The sequence below is a fragment of the Oncorhynchus nerka genome, linkage group LG9b (assembly GCF_034236695.1).
Source record: "Oncorhynchus nerka isolate Pitt River linkage group LG9b, Oner_Uvic_2.0, whole genome shotgun sequence".
Lineage (NCBI taxonomy): Eukaryota > Metazoa > Chordata > Actinopteri > Salmoniformes > Salmonidae > Oncorhynchus > Oncorhynchus nerka.
In genome coordinates this window covers 39,003,464-39,031,000 of record NC_088424.1, presented here as the reverse complement: position 1 = coordinate 39,031,000, position 27,537 = coordinate 39,003,464, and the positions used below count along the sequence as shown (strand labels likewise).

The following is a 27,537-nucleotide window of genomic DNA, read 5'->3' as shown; positions in this document are numbered from 1 at the left end:
ATGCAGAGCTATGCAAGCATCATTTTGACATTATACAACTGGATATTTAACTCACCAGCATGCAGTACACAGAGAGCACACATGAACACACCTGGCCTATGAATGTAACACTATAGCTAAACCATTATACATACATTTACTCAACTGCTATTGTTGACTAATGACAGTAGTTTTTTAATGGGGCACAGTGTAACAGTGCACCTGTGTACATCCAGTACTACACCTGAGTAGGCCATCTTTCCTCCTCCTTCTCTGATAGGCCTGCTGGCACCCTGGCAGGAGGAGGGCTCAATCTTTGGCATTTTCTTAAAAACATTCCCCCTAAAAAACGAAAACCGTCAAAGTTCAGCCCCTGACACTACCCTGCGGTCATAATCAGAAATAGCATTAGCCTACTATACATCTTTAGCCTCAAGGCAGAGGCTTTCCAGGAAGAATGGGAGCAACAGATTTTAAAGTGTTACAGCTCTTGCTTTTAATCAGTTTATCTGAGGTAAGAACAGATCTTTACTAATTAGACCTACAAATAATGTGTTGCTTAAACAATCTTAGTGCTGATTATTGCAGTTGTATATGATATTGTTATTCTGCTGTGTCATTGTAACCATCTGAAAACATGCACTTTGTATGATTCTAGAAATGCATAGAGACAGAGGGAGACGTTTGGGAAATAAATACACAGGCTCTTCTGAGTAACACTGCTTTCAATGAGTGTATGCCCAACCTTGGCTCAATGGACAAATTCATTCATTGAGGGGAAAAAAAGCCCTGAGCCCACTGACCAGTTCTGAAATCTGTGTTGAGTGAAGAAAAAATGTGCTGCCTCTCGGCCTGTCATGCAGAGAGAATATTATACAGGCCAGGGGTATAATGTTCCTTTTAGGGATAAAATATGAAATACCACCGCTACCGTTGAAATGGTTTCCGTTAGCGTTTTTTCAAAAAACATCTTTTTGGATTATCCAACTAACTATAGATGTTTATGTTTGGTTTTCAGATATGTGGAGCGCAAAAAGGTATTCAAACAACTCTTTGTTAACATTTTAAAACCAACTTTCCCATATAATTGTTTGAGAGACATTCTCTTTTATTTCACTGTTATTACGCCATTATAAAGTACATGCAAATAATAAGCCTAAAATGTATTTAACGATTTCTGTTCTTTCACAACGTTGCAGACATAACGTTATCCGTGTTCCAAGTGTCCACAAAAAGTATGACGGTGCGATGGAGTCGTTACTCTGGGGCAAGCTCCTACAAAATCACCGCCACACCAAAGACCTCTCCTCAACCGTCCGCATTCGCCCAGTTCAGCGGGAACTCCGTCATGGGCTCTGTTAACTCTCTCTCCGCCAACACGATGTACACCATTCGGGTCGAGGCCATTGACAAAGCGGGCAACGTCCTGAGCAGTGCAGAGTTGGACGGGAGCTCATGTATGTATGCATGCATAATGGCCATGTGTGTGCGTAATGGAAATATTATGAATGATGTATAACGCATTGTAGGCCTGCTATTCTCTCAATGCTTTGAATAAGGTATTTGAATAAGAAGAAGATGATGATGATGATAATTATGATGATGATGACAATGACAATGATGATTATAATGATGATAATTATGATGATGATGATAATTATGACGATGATGATAATTATGACGATGATGATGATTATGATGATACTGATAATTATGATGATGATGACAATTATGACGATGATGATAATTATGACGATGATGATGATTATGATGATACTGATAATTATGATGATGATGACAATTATGATGATGATAATTTTGATATTTATGATGATGATGATAATTATGACGATGATGATGATAATTATGATGATTATGATGAAATTGATAAATATGATGTTCATGATGATGATGATAATGATAATTAGGATGATTAGGATGATGATATCTGTATCCTGTGTGTGATGATGTTCTGCTCTGCTCTGACCACCAGCCCCCGAGGTACCTACCATTAAGCAGGCCTACTCCAAGCAGAGCGACAGCATCACTGTGGAGTTCAGTGAGGTAATGGGGGCGAGCGGCTACATCCTGCGAGCTGAGTCTGAGGTGGGAGACTTCTTATCAGAGACCGTGGTGACCAGCTCCCCCAGCACCGTGCTGCAGTTGCAGCCATACACAGACTACACCCTCAGTGTCATGTCTGTCAACAGCGCGGGACGCAGCCAGCCCTCAGCACCCGTCCAGATCAGAACGGGTAGATGGTTTAGATACATACCCCTGTCCAGGTTTATACACCTGTTCACATACACCTGTTTAGATACATACACCTGTCCAGGTTTATATGTCCAGGTTTATACACCTGTTTAGATACATACACCTGTCCAGGTTTATACACCTGTTTAGATACATACCTGTCCAGGTTTATACACCTGTCACATACACCTGTTTTATACACCTCCAGGTTTATACACCACATACACCTGTTTAGATACATACACCTGTCCAGGACCTGTTCACATACACCTGATGTCCAGGTTTATACACCTGTTCACATACACCTGTTTAGATACATACATCCAGGTTTATACACCTGTTCACATACACCTGTTTAGATCCAGGTTTATACATACAGGCCTGATACATACACCTGTCCAGGTTTATACACCTGTTCACATACACCTGTTTAGATACATACACCTGTCAGGTTTATACACCTGTTCACATACACCTGTTTAGATACATACACCTGTCCAGGTTTATACACCTGTTCACATACACCTGTTTAGATACATACCCCTGTCCAGGTTTATACACCTGTTCACATACACCTGTTTAGATACATACACCTGTCCAGGTTTATACACCTGTTTCACATACACCTGTTTAGATACATACACCTGTCAGGTTTATACACCTGTTCACATACACCTGTTTAGATACATACCCCTGTCCAGGTTTATACACCTGTTTACATACACCTGTTTCCAGGTTTATACACCTGTTCACATACACCTGTTTAGATACATACACCTGTCCAGGTTTATACACCTGTTCACATACACCTGTTTAGATACATACACCTGTCCAGGTTTATACACCTGTTCACATACACCTGTTTCCAGGTTTATACACCTGTTACATACACACCTGTCCAGGTTTATACACCTGTTCACATACACCTGTTTAGATACATACACCTGTCCAGGTTTATACACCTGTTCACATACACCTGTTTAGATACATACACCTGTCCAGGTTTATACACCTGTTCACATACACCTGTTTAGATACATACACCTGTTTAGATACATACAGTCCAGGTTACACCTGTTCACATACACCTGTTTAGATACATACACCTCCAGGTTCACATACACAGGTTTATACACCTGTTTAGATACATACACCTGTCCAGGTTTATACACCTGTTCACATACACCTGTTTAGATACATACCCCTGTCCAGGTTTATACACCTGTTCACATACACCTGGATACATACACCTGTCCAGGTTTATACCTCCAGGTTTATACACCTGTTGCATACACCTGTTTAGATACATACACCTGTCCAGGTTTATACACCTGTTCACATAACATACACCTGTTTAGATACATACACCTGTCCAGGTTTATACACCTGTTCACATACACCTGTTTATACATCACATACACCTGTTTAGATACACCTGTCCAGGTTTATACACCTGTTCACATACACCTGTTTAGATACATACACCTGTTTAGATACATACACCTGTCAGGTTTATACACCTCACATACACCTGTTTAGATACATACACCTGTCCAGGTTTATACACCTGTTCACATACACCTGTTTAGATACATACACCTGTCCAGGTTTATACACCTGTTCACATACACCTGTTTAGATACATACACAGGTTTATACACCTGTTCACATACACCTGTTTAGATACATACACCTGTCAGGTTTATACACCTGTTCACATACACCTGTTTAGATACATACACCTGTCCAGGTTTATACACCTGTTCACATACACCTGTTTGTTCCAGGTTTATACATCACACACCTGTTTAGATACATACACCTGTCCAGGTTTATACACCTGTTCACATACACCTGTTTGATACATACACCTTCCAGTTTATAAACCTGTTCACATACACCTGTTTAGATACATACCTGTCCAGGTTTATAAACCTGTTCACATACACCTGTTTAGATACATACCCCTGTCCAGGTTTATACACCTGTTCACATACACCTGTTTAGATACATACCCCTGTCCAGGTTTATACACCTGTTTAGATACATACACCTGTTTAGATACATACCCCTGTCCAGGTTTATACACCTGTTTAGATACATACACCTGTCCAGGTTTATACACCTGTTCACATACACCTGTTTAGATACATACACCTGTCCAGGTTTATACACCTGTTAGATACATACACCTGTCCAGGTTTATACACCTAGTTACACCTGTCCAGGTTTATACACCTGTTTAGATACATACACCTGTCCAGGTTTATACACCTGTTCACATACACCTGTTTAGATACATACACCTGTCCAGGTTTATACACCTGTTCACATACACCTGTTTAGATACATACCCCTGTCCAGGTTTATACACCTGTTCACATACACCTGTTTAGATACATACACCTGTTTAGATACATACACCTGTCCAGGTTTATAAACCTGTTCACATACACCTGTTTAGATACATACACCTGTCCAGGTTTATACACCTGTTCACATACACCTGTTTAGATACATACCCCTGTCCAGGTTTATACACCTGTTCACATACACCTGTTTACATACATACCCCTGTCCAGGTTTATACACCTGTTCACATACACCTGTTTAGATACATACACCTGTCCAGGTTTATACACCTGTTCACATACACCTGTTTAGATACATACCCCTGTCCAGGTTTATACACCTGTTTAGATACATACACCTGTCCAGGTTTATACACCTGTTCACATACACCTGTTTAGATACATACACCTGTCCAGGTTTATACACCTGTTCACATACACCTGTTTAGATACATACCCCTGTCCAGGTTTATACACCTGTTCACATACACCTGTTTAGATACATACACCTGTCCAGGTTTATACACCTGTTCACATACACCTGTTTAGATACATACACCTGTCCAGGTTTATAAACCTGTTCACATACACCTGTTTAGATACATACACCTGTCCAGGTTTATACACCTGTTCACATACACCTGTTTAGATACATACCCCTGTCCAGGTTTATACACCTGTTCACATACACCTGTTTAGATACATACACCTGTTTAGATACATACACCTGTCCAGGTTTATAAACCTGTTCACATACACCTGTTTAGATACATACACCTGTCCAGGTTTATACACCTGTTCACATACACCTGTTTAGATACATACCCCTGTCCAGGTTTATACACCTGTTTAGATACATACACCTGTCCAGGTTTATACACCTGTTCACATACACCTGTTTAGATACATACCCCTGTCCAGGTTTATACACCTGTTCACATACACCTGTTTAGATACATACACCTGTCCAGGTTTATACACCTGTTCACATACACCTGTCCAGGTTTATACACCTGTTCGCATACACCTGTTCACATACCCCTGTCCAGGTTTATACACCTGTTCACATACACCTGTTTAGATACATACACCTGTCCAGGTTTATACACCTGTTTGCATACACCTGTTTAGATACATACACCTGTCCAGGTTTATACACCTGTTCACATACACCTGTTCAGGTTTATACACCTGCTCACATACACCTGTTTAGATACATACACCTGTCCAGGTTTATACACCTGTTCACATACACCTGTTTAGATACATACACCTGTTTAGATACATACACCTGTCCAGGTTTATACACCTGTTCACATACACCTGTTTAGATACATACACCTGTCCAGGTTTATAAACCTGTTCACATACACCTGTTTAGATACATACACCTGTCTAGGTTTATACACCTGCTCACATACACCTGTTTAGATACATACACCTGTCCAGGTTTATACACCTGTTCACATACACCTGTTTAGATACATACACCTGTCCAGGTTTATACACCTGTTCACATACACCTGTTTAGATACATACACCTGTCCAGGTTTATACACCTGTTCACATACACCTGTTTAGATACATACACCTGTCCAGGTTTATAAACCTGTTCACATACACCTGTTTAGATACATACACCTGTCCAGGTTTATAAACCTGTTCACATACACCTGTTTAGATACATACACCTGTCCAGGTTTATACACCTGTTCACATACACCTGTTTAGATACATACCCCTGTCCAGGTTTATACACCTGTTCACATACACCTGTTTAGATACATACCCCTGTCCAGGTTTATACACCTGTTTAGATACATACACCTGTTTAGATACATACCCCTGTCCAGGTTTATACACCTGTTTAGATACATACACCTGTCCAGGTTTATACACCTGTTCACATACACCTGTTTAGATACATACACCTGTCCAGGTTTATACACCTGTTCACATACACCTGTCCAGGTTTATACACCTGTTTAGATACATACACCTGTCCAGGTTTATACACCTGTTTAGATACATACACCTGTCCAGGTTTATACACCTGTTCACATACACCTGTTTAGATACATACACCTGTCCAGGTTTATACACCTGTTCACATACACCTGTTTAGATACATACCCCTGTCCAGGTTTATACACCTGTTCACATACACCTGTTTAGATACATACACCTGTTTAGATACATACACAGGTTTATAAACCTGTCCAGGTTTATACACCTGTTCACATACACCTGTTTAGATACATACCCCTTCCAGGTTTATACACCTGTTCACATACACCTGTCATAGGTTTATACACCTGTTCACATACACCTGTTTAGATACATACACCTGTCCAGGTTTATACACCTGTTCACATACACCTGTTTAGATACATACCCTGTCCAGGTTTATACACCTGTTTAGATACATACACCTGTCCAGGTTTATACACCTGTTCACATACACCTGTTTAGATACATACACCTGTCCAGGTTTATACACCTGTTCACATACACCTGTTTAGATACATACCCCTGTCCAGGTTTATACACCTGTTCACATACACCTGTTTAGATACATACACCTGTCCAGGTTTATACACCTGTTCACATACACCTGTTTAGATACATACACCTGTCCAGGTTTATAAACCTGTTCACATACACCTGTTTAGATACATACACCTGTCCAGGTTTATACACCTGTTCACATACACCTGTTTAGATACATACCCCTGTCCAGGTTTATACACCTGTTCACATACACCTGTTTAGATACATACACCTGTTTAGATACATACACCTGTCCAGGTTTATAAACCTGTTCACATACACCTGTTTAGATACATACACCTGTCCAGGTTTATACACCTGTTCACATACACCTGTTTAGATACATACCCCTGTCCAGGTTTATACACCTGTTTAGATACATACACCTGTCCAGGTTTATACACCTGTTCACATACACCTGTTTAGATACATACCCCTGTCCAGGTTTATACACCTGTTCACATACACCTGTTTAGATACATACACCTGTCCAGGTTTATACACCTGTTCACATACACCTGTCCAGGTTTATACACCTGTTCACATACCCCTGTCCAGGTTTATACACCTGTTCACATACACCTGTTTAGATACATACACCTGTCCAGGTTTATACACCTGTTTGCATACACCTGTTTAGATACATACACCTGTCCAGGTTTATACACCTGTTCACATACACCTGTTCAGGTTTATACACCTGCTCACATACACCTGTTTAGATACATACACCTGTCCAGGTTTATACACCTGTTCACATACACCTGTTTAGATACATACACCTGTTTAGATACATACACCTGTCCAGGTTTATACACCTGTTCACATACACCTGTTTAGATACATACACCTGTCCAGGTTTATAAACCTGTTCACATACACCTGTTTAGATACATACACCTGTCTAGGTTTATACACCTGTTCACATACACCTGTCCAGGTTTATACACCTGTTTAGATACATACACCTGTCCAGGTTTATACACCTGTTTAGATACATACACCTGTCCAGGTTTATACACCTGTTCACATACACCTGTTTAGATACATACACCTGTCCAGGTTTATACACCTGTTCACATACACCTGTTTAGATACATACCCCTGTCCAGGTTTATACACCTGTTCACATACACCTGTTTAGATACATACACCTCCAGGTTTAAAGTTCACATACACCTGTCCAGGTTTATACACCTGTTCACATACACCTGTTTAGATACACCTCCAGGTTTATACACCTGTTCACATACACCTGTTTGTACCCCCAGGTTTATACACCTGTTCACATACACCTGTTTAGATACATACACCTGTCCAGGTTTATACACCTGTTCACATACACCTGTTTAGATACATACCCCTGTCCAGGTTTATACACCTGTTTAGATACATACACCTGTCCAGGTTTATACACCTGTTCACATACACCTGTTTAGATACATACACCTGTCCAGGTTTATACACCTGTTCACATACACCTGTTTAGATACATACCCCTGTCCAGGTTTATACACCTGTTCACATACACCTGTTTAGATACATACACCTGTCCAGGTTTATACACCTGTTCACATACACCTGTTTAGATACATACACCTGTCCAGGTTTATAAACCTGTTCACATACACCTGTTTAGATACATACACCTGTCCAGGTTTATACACCTGTTCACATACACCTGTTTAGATACATACACCTGTCCAGGTTTATACACCTGTTCACATACACCTGTTTAGATACATACACCTGTTTAGATACATACACCTGTCCAGGTTTATACACCTGTTCACATACACCTGTTTAGATACATACACCTGTCCAGGTTTATACACCTGTTCACATACACCTGTTTAGATACATACCCCTGTCCAGGTTTATACACCTGTTTAGATACATACACCTGTCCAGGTTTTACACCTGTTCACATACACCTGTTTAGATACATACCCCTGTCCATCACATACACCTGTTTAGATACATACACCTGTCCAGGTTTATACACCTGTTCACATACACCTGTCCAGGTTTACAGCATACACCTGTTCACATACCCCTGTCCAGGTTTATACACCTGTTTTCACATACACCTGTTTAGATACATACACCTGTCCAGGTTTATACACCTGTTCACATACACCTGTTTAGATACATACACCTGTCCAGGTTTATACACCTGTTCACATACACCTGTTTAGATTTATACACCTGCTCACATACACCTGTTTAGATACATACACCTGTCAGGTTTATACACCTGTTCACATACACCTGTTTAGATACATACACCTGTTTAGATACATACACCTGTCCAGGTTTATACACCTGTTCACATACACCTGTTTAGATACATACACCTGTCCAGATTTATAAACCTGTTCACATACACCTGTTTTCACATACACCTACAGCTCACATACACCTGTTTAGATACACCTGTCCAGGTTTATAAACCTGTTCACATACACCTGTTTAGATACATACACCTGTCCAGGTTTATACACCTGTTCACATACACCTGTTTAGATACATACACCTGTCTAGTTTTATACACCTGTTCACATACACCTGTCCAGGTTTATAAACCTGTTCACATACACCTGTTTAGATACATACACCTGTCCAGGTTTATAAACCTGTTCACATACAGCTGTTTAGATACATACACCTGTCCAGGTTTATACACCTGTTCACATACACCTGTTTAGATACATACACCTGTCTAGTTTTATACACCTGTTCACATACACCTGTCCAGGATACATACACCTAGTTTTTAGATACATACACCTGTCCAGGTTTATAAACCTGTTCACATACACCTGTTTAGATACATACACCTGTCCAGGTTTATACACCTGTTCACATACACCTGTCCAGGTTTATACACCTGTTCACATACACCTGTCCAGGTTTATAAACCTGTTCACATACACCTGTTTAGATACATACACCTGTCCAGGTTTATACACCTGTTCACATACACCTGTTTAGATACATACACCTGTTTAGATACATACACCTGTCCAGGTTTATACACCTGTTCACATACACCTGTTTAGATACATACACCTGTTTAGATACATACACCTGTCCAGGTTTATACACCTGTTCACATACACCTGTTTAGATACATACACCTGTCTAGTTTTATACACCTGTTCACATACACCTGTTTAGATACATACACCTGTCTAGGTTTATAAAAAAAGCATTAAGTTTGTTAAAATAATTAGAAAGTAAAAGGACAATTAGTGTCTATCTGATCCAAGCCAAAAGAAGAATTGATCACAGACAATAAGTCTCCCTTAACTTTCACTCACTCTTCAACTGAAATTAAAAGTTCTTTACTTAATATCGTAATGACTGTTTCATGACTGAAACGCCACCTCTCCATAGTGTCTGAGAGACAAAGGGCTGCTATCTCCATAATGGAGTGCAGTTTCGCAGCTCTATTGTCATAGTGGGTGCCTTGTGCGGAAACTGTATCTCCCCATTTAAGCCTTAAAACATATCAGAATATGAAAAGGGAAACCATGAGAACTAGGTTCTCCTCTCCCCAAGGAGAATTGGACGTATCATAAGGACAGGAAAATTGATTCTATTTCACTAGCAAACAAAAAAGATGACTCTGTTTGGCCAGGTTTGGACTCTTTCAATATATTCTCTCTTCTTTTATCTTTGCCTGGAACAGGTTTGTTTCCTTCCTGGATAGTATCATATCTCTCTCTCTCTCTCTCTCTCTCTCTCTCTCTCTCTCTCTCTCCCTCTCTGTCTCTCTCTCTCTCTCTCTCTCTCTCTCTCTCTGTCTCTCTCTCTCTCTCTCTCTGTCTCTCTGTCTCTCTCTCTCTCTCTGTCTCTCTCTGTCTCTCTCTGTCTCTCTCTCTCTCTCTCTCTCTCTCTGTCTCTCTCTCTGTCTCTCTCTCTCTCTGTCTCTCTCTCTCTCTCTCTCTCTCTCTCTCTCTCTCTCTCTCTCTCTCTCTCTCTCTCTCTCTCTCTCTCTCTCTCTCTCTCTCTCTCTCTCTCTCTGTCTCTCTCTCTCTCTCTCTGTCTCTCTCTCTCTCTCTGTCTCTCTCTGTCTCTCTCTCTCTCTCTCTCTCTCTCTCTCTCTCTCTCTCTCTCTCTCTCTCTCTCTCTCTCTCTCTCTCTCTCTCTGCCTCCTTTCATCACATCTATTAGTTTATTAATCTATCTTTTTTCTCCCTTTCCCTCTTCAGTGGTGGCGGCCCCACAGCTAAACTCCACCTCTCCCAGAAATGACACCATCCTGGTGACCTGGTCCCCGGTCAACCACGCGGTCCTCTACACCCTCTGCATCATCAAGGAGGGCTCCAACTCTCGCCTCAAACTCAACACCAGTGACCCATTCATGACCTTTGATGACCTGGAGCCCGGTACCATCTACTGCGTCAAGGGCACGGCCTGGGACCTGGACGGTCGCCCCGGAGACGACCTCACTGTGTGTCAGATCACCCGTAAGCATGGCAACTGGGTGTTTGGTTAATAATATTAGCTTGTATTAAAACCTCTCAGGAGAGAAAGAGACCTGGCAAGATGCCAGAAAGGGAAAAGTTATTTATGCTTTGTATCTAGAGACAGAATACTGAACAATAGACACCATTTAACACATAATCAGCATATAACATCAGTCTTTGAAATTGTCAAAGCCTGGAAGAGTCACTTGGTGGGAGGTGTCTGCTATGGTGCTGGTATAATTTTCCGTCATAGTCTGTCCACTAGATGTTGGCACAGTTCATTAGAACCCAGGTATGACTTTATATGCCATCTAGATGTATGAGTGTGTCTATGTGAGTATGTTCATCTCATGTTCATATTGGTACATTTATTTTTTTGTGTCGTTCTTTGAATAACTGTATCTCTGTCCCCCCACTAGGTCCTCTCAGCCCTGGGACCATCCAGGTGTTTTTGACCCAGACCAGGTCTGGGGGTTTGGCAGTCTACTGGCAGATGGTGCATGGGGCAGACGTCTACTTGGCAAAGACTTCTACTGGTCAGAACTGCTCTGCCTCAGGGAGGTTCTGTATGATCAGCCCACTGAGCTGCGGGCAGAACCACAGTGTGACTGTTACAGCCGAGAACAGAGCTGGAACCAGCAACCCCTCTGACCCAGAGGAATTCATCACATGTATGTATACCCCTTGACCCCTTGCCTCTGGCTCTGACCCCTAACCCCAAAATCAAATAAATAAATCAAATAAAAATGTATTGGTTGAGTTTACAGATTTGCAGATGTTATCGCTGGTGCAGCGAAATGCTTGTGTTGCTAGCGCCAACCGTGCAGTAAAACATAGCAATAAAAATAATACACACATAATACAGAATTAAAAAAAACATAGTTATATAGGATGAGCCATGACTACAGTAGAATACAGTATATGCATATAAAGTGAGTAAAACAGTATGTAAACATTATTAAAGTGACCAGTGTTCAATGACTCTATGTACATAGGGCAGCAGTCTCTAAGGCGAAGGGTAGAGTACCGGGTGGTAACCGGCTAGTAACAGTGACTAAGGTTCAGGACAGGGGACAGGGTACAGGGCGGAGGCTGGCTAGTGGTGACTGTTCAACAGTCTGGTGGCCTGGAGATAGAAGCTGTTTCTCAGTCTCTCTGTCCCAGCTTTGATGCACCTGTACTGTCTTCGGCATGGCTCGGGTGGCTGAAGTCCTTCAGGATCTTCCTGTGACACAAGGTTCTGTAGATGTCCGGGAGGGCAGTAGTTGCAACACTACACTGTAGCCATACTAACATGAATCTTTCCGATGTTATTACAAAGGTCAATGTAAGCTGACCTCCCCAATATTATTACTATGATATAAGGTAATGTAATGTTATCCTAATCTCTCTTGTCTCTCTCGGGCACACATATGTAATAATAGTGTATTTATATGTACTTGCAATACTTCCAGTGTTATTACTATGGTATAAGGTCATGTAATCTCTTGACTCTCTCTGTCACACAGATGTAAAATAGTGTATTTTATTACTATGGTATAAGGTCTATAATGTAGAGTCCTGCCTGGAGTTATATGTATATCGCTCTTATGTCTCTCTGTCAGTCCCATGCCCTCTGGAGCAAGTCTGGGTAGATGAGCACCAGGCGGGCAGCTGCTGGGTGTCGTGGACTCAGATGCCCTTGGTGGAGTACTACATCGCTTTTGTCAAGAGAGACGACGGGTCTGAGGAGCGCTGTAACACCACTGACACCACCTGTCACTTCCACTGCATGTGTGGCTACACCTACCTCATCACCATGTTCACCTACAACCAGGCTGGCTCCAGTCCACCGGGAGACGTGTTCAACTATACCACCAGTAAGAGTTATTATACTGTCCACACACACACACACACACACACACACACACACACACACACACACACACACACACACACACACACACACACACACACACACACACACACACACACACACACACACACACACACACACACACACACACACACACAGCTTTGTCAAGTCACTCATCTCTCTTCTCTTCCTCCCTAGTTCCCTGTTGCCCAGAGGACGTTACCATAGCACTGGTGTCGACGGAGACCCTGGAGATCATGTGGTCGCCGGTGCGGGGGGCGGAGCTATACGAGACGACGGCGGAGGAGATTGATGATGTCATCCACTGTAAGGACACGGCGCCTGTGTGTGCTCTGTCCAACCTACGCTGTAATACACAGTACAGTGTGGTGGTGACAACATGCAGTGAAATACGAGGCTGCAACCGCACCTGCAATCCTCACACACACGAGACAGGTAAAACACACATCAATACAATAGGTAACAAACAGTGCAAGGGTGTATTCACTTTAAATTACACAGAAAACATTTTATTTTAAGAATGAGATCAGCTCTTCCTCAACTTTACTGTCTTTGTTCTACATGGGATCTCACTTTACCATTGCAAGACCAGTAGAGGCTGCTGAGGGGAGGACGGCTCATAATAATGGCTGGAACGGAGCAAATGGAATGGAACCTAGGTTTCTTCCTAGGTTCCTGCCTTTCTAGGGAGTTTATCCTAGCCACCGTGCTCACTTCACAGTTGAGAATAACACAAATATTTATTTTCACAAAGTCTGCTGCCTCAATTTGTTTGATGGCAATTAGCATATACACCAGAATGTTATGAAGAGTGATCAGATGAATTGCAAAGTCCCTCTTTGCCATGCAGATGAACTATATCACAAAAAAACATTTCCACTGCATTTCAGCCCTGCCACAAAAGGACCAGCTGACATCATGTCAGTGATTCTCTCGTTAACACAGGTGTGAGTGTTGACGAGGACAAGGCTGGACATCACTCTGTTACGCTGACTGAGTTCGAATAACAGACTGGAAGCTTCAAAAGGAGGGTGGTGCTTGGAATCATTGTTCTTCCTCTGTCAATCATGGTTACCTGCAAGGAAACACGTGCCGTCATCATTGCTTTGCACAAAAAGGGCTAAACAGGCAAGGATGTTGCTGCCAGTAAGATTGCACCTAAATCAACCATTTATCGGATCATCAAGAACTTCAAGGTGAGTGGTTCAATTGTTGTGAAGAAGGCTTCAGGGCGCCAAGAAAGTCCAGCAAACGCCAGGACCGTCTCCTAAAGTTGATTCAGCTGCGATATTGGGGCACCACCAGTACAGAGCTTGCTCAGGAATGGCAGCAGGCAGGTGTGAGTGCATCTGTATGCACAGTGAGGCAAAGACTTTTGGAGGATGGACTGGGGTCAAGAAGGGCAGCAAAGAAGCCACTTCTCTCCAGGAAAAACATCAGGGACAGACTGATATTCTGCAAAAGGTGCAGGGATTGGACTGCTGAGGACTGGGGTAAAGTCATTTTCTCTGATGAATCCCCTTTCCGATTGTTTGGGGCATCTGGAAAAAAGCTTGTCTGGAGAAGACAAGGTGAGCGCTACCATCAGGCCTGTGTCATGCCAACAGTAAAGCATCCTGAGACCATTCTCTGCCACCATAGCCTAGTGGTTTGAGCGTTGGACTAGTAACCAGAAGGTTGCAAATTCAAATCCCAGAGCTGACAAGGTACAAATCTGTTGTTCTGCCCCTGAACAGGCAGTTAACCCACTGTTCCTAGGCCATCATTGAAAATAAGAATTTGTTCTTAACTGACTTGCCTAGTAAAATAAAGGTAAAATAAAAAATTCATGTGTGGGGTTGCTTCTCAGGCAAGGGAGTGGGCTCACTCACAATTTTGCCTAAGAACACAGCCATGAATAAAGAATGGTACCAACACATCCTCTGAGAGCAACTTCTCCCAACCATCCAGGGACAGTTTGGTGATGAACAATGCCTTTTCCAGCATGATGGAGCACCTTGCCATAAGGTAAACATGATAACTAAGTGGCTCGGGGAACAAAACATTGATATTTTGGGTCCATGGCCAGGAAACTCCCCAGACCTTAATCCCATTGAGAACTTGTGGTCAATCCTCCAGAGGTGTGTGAACAAACAAACAAAACCCCACAAATTCTGACAAACCAAGCATTGATTATGCAAGAATGGGCTGCCATCAGTCAGGATGTGGCCCAGAAGTTAATTGACAGCATGCCAGGGCAGATTGCAGAGGTCTTGAAAAAGAATGGTCAACACTGCAAATATTGACTCTTTGCATCAACTTCACGAAATTGTCAATAAAAGCCTTTGACACTTATGAAATGCTTGTAATTATACTTCAGTATTTCATAGTAACATCTGACAAAAATATCTAAGGACACTGAAGCAGCAAACTTTGTGGAAATTAAAACTTTTGGCCATGACTGTACATCTGCATTGCTTGCTGTTTGGGGGTTTAGACTGGGTTTCTATATAGTACTTTGTGACATTGGCTGATGTAAAAAGGGCATTTGATAAATACATTTGATTGATTGATCAAACACATGGAAACCATGTATTTGATACGATTCTACTAATTCTGCTCCAGCCATTACCACGAGCCTGTCCTCCCCAATGAAGGTACCACCAACCTCCTGTGTACAAGACAAGGATAAGAATAAGCTTTAACCAAACAACTAATTAACCAACTTACCAATCAACAAATGAATCAATTAACCAGTCCATTAACCCCTCATCTCTCCTCTAGCTCCCTGTTCTCCAGAGATCCTGAGTGTATCTCAGACCAACTCATCCTCGAGTGTCAGTGTCTTGTACACGGCCCCCAACACCCCCAACACTACCTACACCGTCACAGCCGTGGGCCTCACTGACACACACACCTGTCAATCACTCTCCACCTCTTGCCAGCTCACACAGCTGCCCTGCGGAGCCACCTATGATGTCACAGCGTATGCCAGGACAGCAGTGGGGCCAAGCCTGTCCAGCTATAGCGTGCCCCTGGAAACAGGTGCGGGAAACCCTGTATGGCAGAGTGTATGTGGTTGTTAGGGCAAATCTAAAACGATATCCTATTTGTGCAGTATGGGAATAGGGTGACATTTGAACCATAGATGTACAGACCATAGATATACATACCATAGATATATAGACCATAGATGTACAGACCATAGATATACCTACTATAGATATATAGACCATAGATGTACAGACCATAGATATACATACGATAGATATATAGACCATAGATATACAGACCATAGATATACATACCGTAGATATATAAACCATAGATATACAGACCATAGATTATACAGACCGTAGATATACAGACATTACAGGCAGTCTCATTTGACACTGTATTCCCTATGCAGTGCACTAGTTTTAGCCAGATATCTAAGAATCTGTTCTGTTCTGTTCCCTCGCCAGGTCCCTGCTGCCCCCACACCCTGACAGTAGACCAGGTGACCCAGGCCATGACCAACGTCACCTGGTCCCCCGCTACAGGGGCGCGCTCCTATGTCACGGCGCTGACATCATCTCGGGGACACGCCAAGTGCCACACCATGGACACACACTGCCTGATGGGATGCATCACCTGCGGGACCAACTATAGCGTGAGCCTGGAGGCCATCAGCAGGACAGGCCACAAGGCAGAATGCAGATATCATGGGTTCTCATCCAGTGAGTATGCATAGGCCACACACACACACACACACACACACACACACAGACAGACAGACAGACAGACAGACAGACAGACAGACAGACAGACAGACAGACAGACAGACAGACAGATAGACAGAGACGCGCACACACACACACACATAGCTAGTCAAAGGTAGATATACTGCAAACACACCCACACACACATACAGTGCCTTGCGAAAGTATTCGGCCCCCTTGAACTTTGCGACCTTTTGCCACATTTCAGGCTTCAAACATAAAGATATAAAACTGTATTTTTTTGTGAAGAATCAACAACAAGTGGGACACAATCATGAAGTGGAACGACATTTATTGGATATTTCAAACTTTTTTAACAAATCAAAAACTGAAAAATTGGGCGTGCAAAATTATTCAGCCCCCTTAAGTTAATACTTTGTAGCGCCACCTTTTGCTGCGATTACAGCTGTAAGTCGCTTGGGGTATGTCTCTATCAATTTTGCACATCGAGAGACTGACATTTTTTCCCATTCCTCCTTGCAAAACAGCTCGAGCTCAGTGAGGTTGGATGGAGAGCATTTGTGAACAGCAGTTTTCAGTTCTTTCCACAGATTCTCGATTGGATTCAGGTCTGGACTTTGACTTGGCCATTCTAACACCTGGATATGTTTATTTTTGAACCATTCCATTGTAGATTTTGCTTTATGTTTTGGATCATTGTCTTGTTGGAAGACAAATCTCTGTCCCAGTCTCAGGTCTTTTGCAGACTCCATCAGGTTTTCTTCCAGAATGGTCCTGTAATTTGGCTCCATCCATCTTCCCATCAATTTTAACCATCTTCCCTGTCCCTGCTGAAGAAAAGCAGACCCAAACCATGATGCTGCCACCACCATGTTTGACAGTGGGGATGGTTTTACGCCAAACATAACGTTTTGCATTGTTGCCAAAAAGTTCAATTTTGGTTTCATCTGACCAGAGCACCTTCTTCAACATGTTTGGTGTGTCTCCCAGGTGGCTTGTGGCAAACTTTAAACAACACTTTTTATGGATATCTTTAAGAAATGGCTTTCTTCTTGCCACTCTTCCATAAAGGCCAGATTTGTGCAATATACGACTGATTGTTGTCCTATGGACAGAGTCTCCCACCTCAGCTGTAGATCTCTGCAGTTTATCCAGAGTGATCATGGGCCTCTTGGCTGCATCTCTGATCAGTCTTCTCCTTGTATAAGCTGAAAGTTTAGAGGGACGGCCAGGTCTTGGTAGATTTGCAGTGGTCTGATACTCCTTCCATTTCAATATTATCGCTTGCACAGTGCTCCTTGGGATGTTTAAAGCTTGGGAAATCTTTTTGTATCCAAATCCGGCTTTAAACTTCTTCACAACAGTATCTCGGACCTGCCTGGTGTGTTCCTTGTTCTTCATGATGCTCTCTGCGCTTTTAACGGACCTCTGAGACTATCACAGTGCAGGTGCATTTATACGGAGACTTGATTACACACAGGTGGATTGTATTTATCATCATTAGTCATTTAGGTCAACATTGGATCATTCAGAGATCCTCACTGAACTTCTGGAGAGAGTTTGCTGCACTGAAAGTAAAGGGGCTGAATAATTTTGCACGCCCAATTTTTCAGTTTTTGATTTGTTAAAAAAGTTTGAAATATCCAATAAATGTCGTTCCACTTCATGATTGTGTCCCACTTGTTGTTGATTCTTCACAAAAAAATACAGTTTTATATCTTTATGTTTGAAGCCTGAAATGTGGCAAAAGGTCGCAAAGTTCAAGGGGGCCGAATACTTTCGCAAGGCACTGTACATGCATGAATGCACAGAATATTCTTGCACACTCAACAAACTGCAAAATAATCACAAACAAACACCAATATTTCCCCCCATTTTGCATTCTGTCCATTCAAGACCACGTCATATACATCTTCAATCTTTACTCCTCTCTCGCTCCCAGGCGCCTGTTGTCCATCGAGTGTCAAGCTCTACCGGATGGCCAACAAATCTCTGAGGGTGTACTGGCACTCCTCGGGCCCCCAGAACCACACGGTGGACCTGATTGGGACAGGCACCAACCACACCTGCATCCCCCCGCCTCTCAGCAGCTCCTGTGACGTGGCCGAGGTCATGTGTGGGGACGTGTACACCATGGTGGTGGCACCTGTCAATCAGGATGGGAGCAAAGTCACATTCTGTCCCGGCAGGATCTACTCTGGTGAGTGTGTGTAGTTACTTATTTAGTTAGTTAGTTGGTTAGATGGTTAGATGGTTAGTTAGTAGTTCATAGCTAGTTAGTATGTAGTTAGTTAGTAGTTTGTTAGTAGTTAGTTAAATCAAATCAAATCAATCAAATTTTATTTGTCACATACACATGGTTAGCAGATGTTAATGCGAGTGTAGCGAAATGCTTGTGCTTCTAGTTCCGACAATGCAGTGATAACCAACAAGTAATCTAACTAACAATTCCAAAACTACTGTCTTATACACAGTGTAAGGGGATAAGGAATATGTACATAAGGATATATGAATGAGTGATGGTACAGAGCAGCATACAGTAGATGGTATCGAGTACAGTATATACATATGAGATGAGTATGTAGACAAAGTAAACAAAGTGGCATAGTTAAAGTGGCTAGTGACATAAGAATGCAGTCGATGATCTAGAGTACAGTATATACATATGCATATGAGATGAATAATGTAGGGTAAGTAACATTATATAAGGTAGCATTGTTTAAAGTGGCTAGTGATATATTTACATCATTTCCCATCAATTCCCATTATTAAAGTGGCTGGAGTTGGGTCAGTGTCAATGACAGTGTGTTGGCAGCAGCCACTCAATGTTAGTGGTGGCTGTTTAACAGTCTGATGGCCTTGAGATAGAAGCTGTTTTTCAGTCTCTCGGTCCCAGCTTTGATGCACCTGTACTGACCTCGCCTTCTGGATGATAGCGGGGTGAACAGGCAGTGGTTCGGGTGGTTGATGTCCTTGATGATCTTTATGGCCTTCCTGTAACATTTGGTGTTGTAGGTGTCCTGGAGGGCAGGTAGTTTGCCCCCGGTGATGCGTTGTGCAGACATCACTACCCTCTGGAGAGCCTTACGGTTGAGGGCGGAGCAGTTGCCGTACCAGGCGGTGATACAGCCCGCCAGGATGCTCTCGATTGTGCAGTTAGCAGTAGTATTTGTTAGTTAGTAGTTAGTTATTAGTCAAGTTGAAGATGAAGATTACATACAGTTAGGTTGGAGACATTAAAACTAGTTTTCAACCATTCCACAAATTTCTTATTAACAAACTATAGTTTTGGCAATATTTTGTGCATGACACAAGTAATTTTTCCAACAATTGTTTACAGACTGATCACAATTCCAGTGGGTCAGAAGTTTACATACACTAAGTTGACTGCCTATAAACAGCTTGGAAAATTCCAGAAAATTATGTCATGGCTTTAGAAGCTTCTGATAGGCTAACTGACATCATTTGAGTGATTTGGAGGTGTACCTGTGGATGTATTTCAAGGCCTACCTTCAAACTCAGTGCCTCTTTGCTTGACATCATGGGAAACAATTGTAGACCTCCACAAGTCTGGTTCGTCCTTGGGAGCAATTTCCAAATGCCTGAAGGTACCATGTTCATCTGTAAAAACAATAGTGCGCAAGTATAAACACCATGGGACCATGCAGCTGTCATACCGCTTAGGAAGGAGACGCGTTCTGTCTCCTAGAGATGAACATACTTTGGTGAGAAAAGTGCAAATCAATCCCAGAACAACAGCAAAGGACCTTGTGAAGATGCTGGAGGAAACAGGTACAAAAGTATCTATATTCACAGTAAAACGAGCTCTATATCAACATAACCTGAAAGGCTGCTCAGTTTAGGAAGAAGCCACTGCTCCAAAACCGCCATAAAAAAGCCAGACTACAGTTTGCAACTACACATGGGGACAAAGATCGTACTTTTTGGAGAAATGTCCTCTGGTCTGATGAAACAAAAATAGAACTGTTTGGCCATAATGACCATCGTTATGTTTGGAGGAAAAAGGTGGAGGATTGCAAGCCAAGAATACCATCCCAACCGTGAAGCACGGGGTGGAAGCATCATGTTGTGGGGGTGCTTTGCTGCAAGAGGGACTGGTGCACTTCACAAAATAGATGGCATCAGGAGGATGGAAAATTATGTGGATATATTGAAGCAACATCTCAAGACATCAGTCAGGAAGTTAATGCTTGGTCGCTAATGGGTCTTCCAAATGGACAATGGACCCAAGCATACTTCCAAAGTTGTGGCAAAATGGCTTAAGGACAACAAAGTCAAGGTATTGGAGCGTCCATCACAACGTCCTGACCTCAATCCCATAGAAAATTTGTGGGCAGAACTGAAAAAGCATGTTTGTTTTAAAAAATCTTTATTTAACTAGGCAAGTCAGTAAAGAACAAATTCTTATTTTCAATGATGGCCTAGGAACAGTGGGTTAACTGCCTTGTTCAGGGGCAGAACAACAGATGTTTACCTTGTCAGCTTGGGGATTTGAACTTGCAACCTTTCAGTTACTAGTCTACTAGTAACCACTAGGCTACTTGCCGCCCCAAAAAGTGTGTGCGAGCAAGGAGGCCTACAAACCTGACTCAGTTACATCAGCTCTGTCAGGAGGAATGGGCCAAAATTCACCCAACTTATTGTGGGAAGCTTGTGGAAGGCTACTAGAAACGTTTGCCCCAAGTTAAACAATTTATAGACAATGCTACCAAATACTAATTGAGTGTAATGTAAACTTCTGACCCACTGGGAATGTGGTGATAGAAATAAAAGCTGAAATACATCATTCTCTCTACTATTATTTGGGCATTTCACATTCTTAAAATAAAGTGGTGATCATAACTGTCCTAAAACAGGGAATTTTTACTCTGATTAAATTTCAGGAATTGTGAAAAACAGAGTTTAAATGTATTTGGCTAAGGTGTATGTAAACTTCCGACTTCAACTGTAGTTCGTTAGCTAATAGATAGATAGTTAGTTAGTTAGTTTGACGTTCATAGCTAGTTAGTAGTTAGTCATTAGTTTGTTAGTCATTAGTTAGTTAGTTAATTAGTTAGTTAGTTAGTTAGTTAGTTAGTTAGTTAGTTAGTTAGTTAGTAGTTGGTTAGTTGATTAGTTGTTCGTTAGGTGGTTAGTTGTTTTGTTGGTTAGTTTGTTACTAGTTAGTTGGTTTGTTAGGCAGATAAATATATTCTGTGGTAGATAGGTCAAACTGGGAATGTTTACAGTTAGTTTGTATCTAATGGCATTGTTCTCATTATCTTACAGTGTCCTGCTCCGGAAGTGGTGTAGGAATGGGTAAGTGTCTGGCGTCCGATAGTAAACTTCACCAGGCAACTTTACTGACATTGTATATCCTACCCAATACACTCTAAAAATACATCTTTGTTTATGGGTACTTCAAATTGAAACTGTGGGGAACCTCTTCAAAGAACCCCCTTTAATGGTTCCTCGAATAACCTTTTGCGGTTCATTTGTTCCATTATTATTAATCAGTGTTTATTATGATTTGTGGCAAAGCAGAATTCAAAAATCTAAATATGAGGTCAACTCCCAGCAGAGCTCCAAGTTCAATCAATATATCCTCTGGCGTGTTGATGTGTTGATATCCTTCGTATCCATGGCCAGAGGGGTTTTGCAGTGTAGGGAAGTCTGTGAATACAAAAATAATAATTATACAGATTATTAAGAAAACGTGCACATGACAGCTTTCATTCCTTGGTTTTTGTGGTAAATGTGAATGAAAAAATCTTCACTTTTGACAACAGTTTTCGTACAGTTTTCATACCTTGTCCATAACACCTTGTCCATAATGTAGAGACCTCTGGGATCTTCATCGAAGAGCTCAGTGAGGAGCAAGATGGCTGCTGTGATTGAATCCTATAAGGTTTTAGAGAACCTTAATAATAATTAGATGATAGCCTACAGTACATGTGATCTGCATGACATTACGTGACAAACCAATACCAATTGTACATACCTTTGTGTGCCTCATCGGCAGAATACCTGCAGACACACACAAAGAAGTGGGCAGTTAAAGCCCTCAACATTTTCTTACCTCTTTGTTGATTGACATCCACTGAATTGTGTCCATTTTCTCTTTTGTAAATCATTTTATAAGGGAGAAAGTGCCCAGCCATTTGCACAAATATGAAAAGATAGACGGTATAGTCCTAAAACAATACCTATTTAGTTCATACAAGGGAGAAACCTCACGTTAAATTGAGGAGAGCTTAAAAATGATCAGTTAAATGCTTGGTGGGATGTAGTGGAGCTACCAGCTGTTTTTCACATTCAAATCCACATTTTTCAGTTGGGCAGTTAGGTTCCTGCAAGAACCCACAAGAATTAAGGAGGTTCCTCGATGAACCCCAAATCCTATGGGGTTCTTCAAAGTACCTTTTGGGGGCATTTTTCAGTGTCCAGAACCCTAAGGTTCTTCAAAGAACTTTGAGGATCTTAGAAGAACCCTTGTTGAACCTCCTAGTTTTTATGCTGAACACCATTATTTCTCTTTCTCTTCTTTCTAGTGATCTATCGGGGAAAGAGAAGTGTCGATTAGAGGTGAGTTTAAATTGTGTATAGCATAATCATCACCATTGCTGTAAAAAACCCTATGAACTGATCATAAACTTGTGTAAACTTTTGAAACGTTCATTGTGTCAGACTTCATACATCGTCATCTACTACATAAAATTATGAAAGATCCAGAAGAAAGGTGCTTAGTCAAAACCTGTCCTTTGTGTTACCGCATGTCATAAAGAGTATCATGTAACTTCCTAAGCATCCATAAATTGCATCAGTCTGTATGAGGTTGTCAACAACAATAAAGGCTGAAGATAGTCTAGCGGTTAGAGCATTGGGTCAGTAACTGAAAGATTGCTAGTTCAAATCCCTGAGGTGAAAAATATGTTAATGTTACCTTGAGCAAGGCACTTAACCCTAATTGCTCCAGGGTTGCTGTTGATAATAGTTACCCGTGACCCAACTGTCTGAGGGAGAGTTGGGACAAGCTGAAGAAATCACAGTAATTAATTTGCATTTTATTGCATGACATAAGTATTTGATACATCAGAAAAGCAGAACTTAATATTTGGTACAGAAACCTTTGTTTGCAATTACAGAGATCATACGTTTCCTGTAGTTCTTGACCAGGTTTGCACACACTGCAGCAGGGATTTTGGCCCACTCCTCCATACAGACCTTCTCCAGATCCTTCAGGTTTCGGGGGCTGTCGCTGGGCAATACGGACTTTCAGCTCCCTCCAAAGATTTTCTATTGGGTTCAGGTCTGGAGACTGGCTAGGCCACTCCAGGACCTTGAGATGCTTCTTATGGAGCCACTCCTTAGTTGCCCTGGCTGTGTGTTTCGGGTCGTTGTCATGCTGGAAGACCCAGCCACGACCCATCTTCAATGCTCTTACTGAGGGAAGGAGGTTGTTGGCCAAGATCTCGCGATACATGGCCCCATCCATCATCCATCCTCACCTCAATACAGTGCAGTCGTCCTGTCCCCTTTGCAGAAAATCATCCCCAAAGAATGATGTTTCCACCTCCATCCTTCACAGTTTGGATGGTGTTCTTGGGGTTGTACTCATCCTTCTTCTTTCTCCAAACACGGCGAGTGGAGTTTAGACCAAAAAGCTCAATTTTTGTCTCATCAGACCACATGACCTTCTCCCATTCCTCCTCTGGATCATCCAGATGGTCATTGGCAAACTTCAGACGGGCCTGGACATGCGCTGGCTTGAGTAGGGGGATCTTGCGTGCGCTGCAGGATTTTAATCCATGACGGTGTAGTGTGTTACTAATGGTTTTCTTTGAGACTGTGGTCCCAGCTCTCTTCAGGTCATTGATCAGGTCCTGCCGTGTTGTTCTGGGCTGATCCCTCACCTTCCTCATGATCATTGATGATCAATTTTATTCCTGATGTCCTTACACAGCTCTCTGGTCTTGGCCATTATGGAGAGGTTGGAGTCTGTTTGATTGAGTGTGTGGACAGGTGTCTTTTATACAGGTAACGAGTTCAAACAGGTGCAGTTAATACAGGTAATGAGTGGAGAACAAGAGGGCTTCTTAAAGAAAAGCTAACAGGTCTGTGAGGGCCGGAATTCTTACTGGTAGGTGATCAAATACTTATGTCATGCAATAAAATGCTAATTAATTACTTAAAAATCATATAATGTGATTTTCTGGATTTTTGTTTTAGATTCCATCTCTCACAGTTGAAGTGTAATGATGATAAAAATGTACAGACCTCTACGTGCTTTGTAAGTAGGAAAACCTGCAAAATCGGCAGTGTATCAAAAACTTGTTCTCCCCACTGTATATAAAAAGAAATTATTGAACCTTTATTTAACTAGGCAAGTCCGTTAAGAACAAATTCTTATTTACAATGACGGCCTACCCCGGCCAAACCCGGACGACGCTGGGCCATGGGACTCCCAATCATGGCCAGATATGATACAGCCTGGATTCAAACCAAGGACTAGTGACACATCTTGCACTGAGTGGCAGGGTAGACCGTTGCGCCACTCAAGAGCCTCAGGAGCTTTGGGAGTCAGAAACATGTATTCTAGTGTCAAAATTGACTACAAGGTGTAAATAGGATCATTCTGGTCATAAAGTCCGTATTCCAAAACTGATTTTTGTGAGATTTGTTTAACTGAAGATGTCACAACTTACATGAGGGTTCGGTTTTGATTTCAATCCTGCCAACACTGCCTGGCACAATCTAATCAAGGCTGGCAGTAATCAAATCATCCATCTGTTTAGACAGTGGTAAAGAAAAACCTAGAAGAAGAACTGGGAAACAGAAAGAAACCTTGACAGCAGAGTGACTGACATTCCATACAGACAAGAGGCTTGAACAACAGCAGCATATAGACAGCTAACACATTAACACAGGTTCTACTGTTATACATCTGTCCCTCTGCTCTGTCCCTCATCTGTCCCTTTGCTCTGTCCCTCTGCTCTGTCCCTCATCTGTCCTTCTGCTCTGTCCCTCTGCTCTGTCCCTCTGCTCTGTCCCTCATCTGTCCCTCTGCTCTGTCCTTCTGCTCTGTCCCTCTGCTCTGTCCCTCTGCTCTGTCCCTCATCTGTCCCTCTGCTCTGTCCCTCTGCTCTGTCCTTCTGCTCTGTCCCTCTGCTCTGTCCCTCTGCTCTGTTCCTCTGCTCTGTCCCTCTGCTCTGTCCCTCATCTGTCCCTCTGCTCTGTCCCTCTGCTCTGTCCCTCATCTGTCCCTCTGCTCTGTCCTTCTGCTCTGTCCCTCTGCTCTGTCCCTCTGCTCTGTCCCTCTGCTCTGTCTCTCTGCTCTGTCCCTCATCTGTCCCTCTGCTCTGCGTCTTGTATTACAGGTAATCCCCTGGAAAGACACAACATGTAATCTACTTATATCAACTTCTGTCCCGTCTGTCAAGAAATCAGCTGAAATGTCATTGTTTTTATTCAGTTCCACTCCTTTGATTCTATCTTCATCTATCTATGCTGTTTGGGTCCAACATGTGTCCTTATGACAAACCATCATTAAGTTCATTATCTAAGGTGTGTTATCTTCAGTTTCTAACTCAATAAGACTTGATGCAGGTTGATATGACTATAAAGAGACATGCAAGCTTGTGAATTATACATTATAATCTCTGCAATCAAAATGACACATTAAAGGTGTTCAATTACAAATACTTGCTATTGACGTTTCGTTATCTGTATCCACTGTGTCTTTTCTCCTACATATATCGTGTTTTACTAACAGACTGAAACTGTGATTTTGGATCCTAGTGTTTAGCAGAGATAAATCATTACAATGTATGTCCTTTGTGTAAGTCTACCTTCATGACCCAAGAGAAACAAGAGAAACGGTGTGCCACATCATACATTTGTCTGTGAGCTGGACTGTCTTTTTTTTCTTTTTATACATGAAATAATATAAGTATCCCTAAGTAGGAAGCCTCCATAGGGTTGTTGTTAAGCATGTTATGTAACAGTGGTCATATAGCTGTTTGTTGGTCACTGTGAAAGAGGAGCATAGAGAACATACTAGAATACCACTGGAGCTCAGGCTGCTGCTGAGGGGAGAACGGCTCATAATAACGTCCGGAACGGAGCCGATGGAATGGCATCAAACACCTGGAAACCATGTGATGTATTTAATACCATTCCACCTACGCCTCTCCAGCCATTACCACGAGCCCGTCCTCCCCAATTAATGTGCTACCAACCTCCTGTGCACTGGAGTCATACATGTCATATGGATGACAAGTCAGGTCATATTGAAGGGCAGAGAATGTTCCCATTGCATTCAATGTGTTCAAACAATAAAACACCCGATTGCA

The 27,537-nt window shown here is 42.1% G+C and overlaps 1 protein-coding gene across 2 annotated transcripts; it reads left to right on the top strand.

The window, feature by feature from the left end:
* Window positions 1-350: 350 nt before the first annotated feature.
* Window positions 351-27,537, top strand: fndc7a (fibronectin type III domain containing 7a). 2 transcript variants are annotated; one of them, XM_065013675.1, is made up of 14 exons: window positions 351-493; window positions 998-1,016; window positions 1,179-1,436; window positions 1,973-2,233; window positions 11,351-11,608; window positions 12,028-12,279; window positions 13,213-13,467; window positions 13,662-13,919; window positions 16,248-16,508; window positions 16,928-17,182; window positions 19,128-19,385; window positions 22,475-22,504; window positions 23,737-23,770; window positions 26,563-27,537. In XM_065013675.1, the coding sequence occupies exons 1-13, from the start codon at window positions 437-439 to the stop codon at window positions 23,766-23,768; spliced, it is 2,454 nt and encodes an 817-aa protein (XP_064869747.1). In that variant the 5' UTR covers window positions 351-436; the 3' UTR covers window positions 23,769-23,770; window positions 26,563-27,537. The 2 variants fall into 2 exon arrangements, with proteins under 2 accessions (XP_064869747.1, XP_064869748.1); XM_065013676.1 differs by lacking the exon at window positions 26,563-27,537 and adding an exon at window positions 25,981-26,545.